General features: G+C 35.7%; 1 protein-coding gene across 1 annotated transcript; it reads left to right on the top strand.

Annotated features, from left to right (window-relative positions):
- Window positions 1-6: 6 nt before the first annotated feature.
- Window positions 7-3,727, top strand: LOC102201706 (uncharacterized). Its single transcript, XM_013908176.1, has 8 exons — window positions 7-92; window positions 171-428; window positions 703-819; window positions 1,348-1,404; window positions 1,785-1,850; window positions 2,449-2,517; window positions 2,673-2,758; window positions 3,137-3,727. Exons 2-8 carry the CDS (start codon window positions 209-211, stop codon window positions 3,137-3,139), a joined length of 618 nt encoding a protein of 205 aa, XP_013763630.1. The 5' UTR covers window positions 7-92; window positions 171-208; the 3' UTR covers window positions 3,140-3,727.
- Window positions 3,728-5,107: the final 1,380 nt, after the last annotated feature.

The raw sequence follows: 5,107 nt of genomic DNA, 5'->3' as shown, positions 1-5,107 counted from the left end.
TATAAAAAATGTTTATACAGAAGACAGTGGAGAGTTCATATGTGAGACTGGAGGAGGGGAGAAAAGCAACATTATCAACATCACTGTTATTGGTAAGTTTCCATTTAGTAAGCATTATGTTGTCATAATCAAACACATCATTGAATAGATTTATACATGTTGGTTTTCAGCTGGTCCTGTGATCCTGGAGAGTCCTGCTGTTCCTGTGATGGAGGGAGAAACTGTGACTCTGAGCTGCAGGAACAAGACAACTTCCTCCAACTTCACAGCTGATTTCTACAAAGATGGAATCCTCATCAGGAAGAGCTTCACAGGATACATGACCATCGGCAGAGTTTTATATTCTCATGAAGGACTTTACAAATGCAGCATTTCAGGAGCTGGAGAGTCACCAGTGAGCTGGCTGAATGTCACAGGTCAGAACACAGGTGAGAAACAACAAAGTTTTAAAATAAATCCCATAGATACATTTGACTGCTGTCATTCAAATCTGTAGCTTTTTGAAATACTGTGGAATTTCCAGTGTGCAGTATTAAAGGTACACTTTAAGCAAATGGAACAGGTGTACTAAACTTTCACATACCCTCTGACTGATTTTCATCTTCCTGTTTGACCTTTTTTTTTGCATTTTTTCCAATTTTTTCAAAAGATAAATTAAACGACTTTATTCATATTTACAAATATATTTAAATATATTTACAGATAGTTCCGAAAATGTAAGCCATCCTGCCACACCTTGGATTATTGTCACTGTTTTATTGAGTGTTGTGTTGGTGGTGGGGGCACTGCGTCACTTTGGGAAAGATCACTGGGACAGAGGTAAAGAAAATAACAAACATTACATTTCATGTAGAATTTTGTGCTCATTGTTTTGCTGTTTTCAAATTCTCAAAAGGCATACAGTACTTTGGAAAAGTCCAGATCAACGGCAAATGGAAAGTACTTAAAAGTCATGTCATGAAGAATCATGATAAGATCCAACAAAGACCTGAATGATTAATCTGTCTCTTCAGTTAGTCTTCAGAACTATTTCTGAAGACTACTTAAATAAATTACAAAGAAGCTTTCCTAAGAAACTTTAGACTGTGTTCAAGAATAAAGGTGCTTATACTAAATGTCGACTTTTAAACACACTCTTTTTTTGTCTTTTACACTACATTTCCATGTATGTTTTTACACATTTAAGTAAATTGCCTCAACTGTTTCCAAATTCTTTTAGCAAAATACAAAGAAAAAGCAGTGGCTCATAACTTTTTCATAGCACTGTTGTTGTCTAAAGTTTTAAAAACACCTTTATTTTTTCTTTGTTGTTCACTGGTGACGTTGTTTTTCTTCCTTGTGCTATAGCACTGCTCTATCTGTCAACTAAGGTGCGTACTTCAGATTCAACAGAGCGTCAAACAGGTCAGAACACAAACACTGTTTAATTACCCATGTGTATGGCATCCTGCAAAAGACTTAACTATGCAAAAATAATTTAACTTACTCTCTTTTGGAACCTATAAAGTCCTTTAAACCAAGCGTTAACAGGCACCACACAGAAAAAGACAAGAACTATTTATTAGGATGTGCTCTTATTTGTTATTGTAATAATAAATAAAAACTTGTGTCCTTTTGACCAACATGAAATAAATACTTGGTTAAAGTAATATACATTATAAGATTTTTAATTGTGAAAAACAGAAGCTAAATGTCCTGACATAAAAAAAACTCTGTTTAGACTATTTTGTCTCAAGACTACTGTTGTCTTTTGATGTATTATGTTGTTGTTTTTTTAATCACAGAGGCCAGTGCACCTAATGCAAGCAGAGCAACATACGCCACTGTAAATAAAAACAGGAAAAAAACAGGTAATGTCATGTAAATTATAGTTATCTCCTGTTAAAAAATAACTTATTGTTAAGTTTACACTAACAGAATTTAAGTTGATATAACTTTTATTCCAAATTTGATTTATGAAGTCAAACAAGACTTGTTTGTCTGGTATTGCCTTACCCTTTCTTGTGATGTGTATCTGTTATTGCTAAATGTGTAGGCGGTGGTGAGAACATGAGTTTCCTGGACTTGTGCTTCAAATAAAAACCACAGTGCTAATACAGTTCAAGCAAGTATTTTAGACGCGCATCTAGAGTGAGAGGTGTGAATTTGCTTTGTACAGCTCAAAACTAAAAGTGGCATAGAGTGAAATGTTGTATTCTGTTTAGAATAATCTAAATTAAACAAAACAAGAATAGGAACATGATATAATCAATATTCAATCATCTTACTCATTTCGAAAAGACAAAAACAATGTAGCATAAAAATGTATAAAACTGCAGGTATTGCCTTATATGTATATTAGGCATTTCTAAAATGTCAAATTTGACATAATTAACCAAAAATACAGATTTTCTTCATTGATTTCAACATATTGATATCCTCACTTTACTCTCACTCTGTCTCCTTTAGATGAAGATGGATTGTCTTCTGGACCCTGTTACTACTTCGTAGAAGAGGAGTACGCTGAAGTAAATGAAGGTGAGACTTGTTATGACTTGTTAAAAGCCATTTGTATTCAGATCAACCACTATTAAATACATTATCAATTAACGTATAATAATGTAAGGCAATATAAATGTTTTATTGAGTAGAAATTGGTTCTGTCGACTGATTTAATTCTGTTGTCAAAACAGAACCAGAAAAGTCCACTGCAAGAAGAACTTCGTCACATGTCTATCAACTTGTGCCAGATGACGCTTTTTATTCTGTATTACAAGAGGTAAGACTGAGACAGTGGTGTTATATTGCAGATAATATGTGATGAATACTAAAGAGTGGACAGTTAATACAGATTTCAATACATTAGTACTTTTCAAAAAGTACTTTTAACGTTGGCAACTTATTTTACTGAAGTTATTTTACTGAAAGTACAGGCTTGGAAATGTATTAAAAATAATAAAGTAAAAAGTAGCTCCTCATTAGGACATTTGAAAGAAAAAACCCCACAAAAACAAAAACAGTTTGTGTGTTTGCTGGGCTGATAGAAACGCTGCATTTGAAATCGCCTGCCACTTAAAGATGCTAGTTCCTCTTCTGTAGGGCTGTAGGCACCACAACTGCGTATATGTTATAACTAATTCCATCTCTTTGTGTGCAGTAAGCCATGGTTATGGATACACCAGTAAGAATGTACTTTGCATCAAGAGAAATTGCCTGGAACCGTAAAAACTGAGAAACTGCTGCAAATCCAGTTCACCACCCATGATCCTGCTGCTCATCAGAAGGACCAGAAGCAAATAGGCAGCAGTTCAGAGAAGGCCAGCCTGTTTCACTACTGATCATCTTAGAGTGGTGATAAGCCATTATCCTGATCATCTGATTGTTATGATGTCTGTGTTATATTGTAGATGCCCTGTAAAGTGGCCTAACCCTACATGGACTAAGGTTATGTAAGGCCTAATGTATTTATTTTATATTTTGTGAAATAATAACTAAAACAACTCTGGTCTTTCAGGAAACATTTGTATTTTCTGTCTGGCTCAAATGGCAATGAAGTTACAAGCATTTAAAGAGTTTTTGTAAAATGGGCCCACCTCTGGACCCATTACTCATTTCACTTTTTTAGTGAGTCTAAATCCATTTGGCCGTATCAAATGACATAAGAGATCTCACTACACACACAGTGGCTTGCAGTTATCTATTTGTAAAAAATGTTCGGAATCATGTATGATTTTCATTCCACTTCTCACGTGTGCACCACTTTGTGTTGGTCTTTCATGTGGACTTCCAATAAAATTGATTCATGTTTGTGGCTGTAATGTGACAAAATGTGGAAAATTTCAAGGGGCCGAATACTTTTGCAAGCCACTGTATACATATGTGAATTGATTTCAGGCACAGTGCTCTTAAACTGCTCCACCAGTAACAGCTCTTGCACTAATCCAACCCTTATATACAGAACACCATTGATTAAACTGCCTCCCCTTCTTTCTGTGAAAGTCAGTGCTGTTGTGATTAAATTGTTTTGTGTTACGTTGGAAACACTGGTTGTAGACATTGTAGACATCGAAGTTCAAGTCCATAAAACTAAATCACCCGAATGCCGGTCAGCTCTATAAAAACATGCTGCGACATGCCAGTGCTCTTTAACTAAGAGTACATTAAGAGTTTCTAATCATGTGAGCTGTATATGGAACAATGCTGCTATTAAATAAATAAGATTAACCCAAAACACACTTACTCAGTAACTGCTGGGTGGTGTCTGTATTTGAAGCTTTAACACTGCAATTTAATACTTTAACACAGCACCACTGCAATCCATTTCTATTCTTTTGATTTAGTCATAAGGTCTTGTATTTATATTTGTTCTGTACTTCCTGTGTGCTTTGCAGGGTGCAGAGAGAAAGAGTTGATGAAGGAGGAGCATTAAACAGCACACTCACGTGTTACTTGTTTTCACGAGTGAAAAAGTAACATGGGTTACTTTAGATAGGTATAGTGTGCATGTCTATAAATTGTTGTCTTGCGTATGTTCAATTAGATCAGTGGTTCCCAAACGTTTTTTGCTAGGCCCCCTGCGCGCACAAACATATCCTCCAGCCACATTGCGGTTTATTTCACACCTCAAATATTTAGTAAACAATTAAGCAAATACAACTAATCTGCAATAAATTAAAGGTAGTAATAAAATAAACTACTAACTCTTTTATGCTACGTCCACCATTACAAGTTTATTTTTGAAAACGCAGCTGTTTCTATGCATTTGGGCCTTTCGTCCACACGTAAATGGCGCGCCGAACCACCGAAAACTCAGGTTTTTTTCAGACTATGTGTGGACGAGGAATACAGAGTGGATCACGCAACGCCAAAGGTATGTGCCTTTTTTCACCTCATTCTGTGCGCCATGTTATTGTTTACATGAAATGAATTGCAGAATGACAGATGGAGACAAAATCAGCTCATAGCTTTGCCCTGCTAAGAAGCGTGTGTGCTTGTACAAAGGCCGTTCAGCCTCGGGATTTGCACTCTGCCCGACATAGATATGACAACATGTTAGCAAAAAGGATTGACAAATGCATAATTTATTCTACAATTCATTACTTAAGCACAGAATTCTTAGTTGTCACGC

Source organism: Pundamilia nyererei, unplaced genomic scaffold (genome assembly GCF_000239375.1).
Source record: "Pundamilia nyererei isolate P.nyererei 1_Seehausen unplaced genomic scaffold, PunNye1.0 scaffold02031, whole genome shotgun sequence".
NCBI lineage: Eukaryota > Metazoa > Chordata > Actinopteri > Cichliformes > Cichlidae > Pundamilia > Pundamilia nyererei.
The sequence above is the reverse complement of the archived record's forward strand: the minus strand, read 5'-3'. Positions and strand labels throughout refer to the sequence as shown.

Bases quoted from the DNA above. Each gene is read 5' to 3' on its own strand.
- LOC102201706 (XM_013908176.1), top strand. From the start codon at position 209: ATGGAGGGAGAAACTGTGACTCTGAGCTGCAGGAACAAGACAACTTCC. The intron at 1,405-1,784 runs GTCAGAACACAA...TTTTAATCACAG, and splicing joins TTCAACAGAGCGTCAAACAG to AGGCCAGTGCACCTAATGCA. The intron at 1,851-2,448 runs GTAATGTCATGT...TGTCTCCTTTAG, and splicing joins TAAAAACAGGAAAAAAACAG to ATGAAGATGGATTGTCTTCT.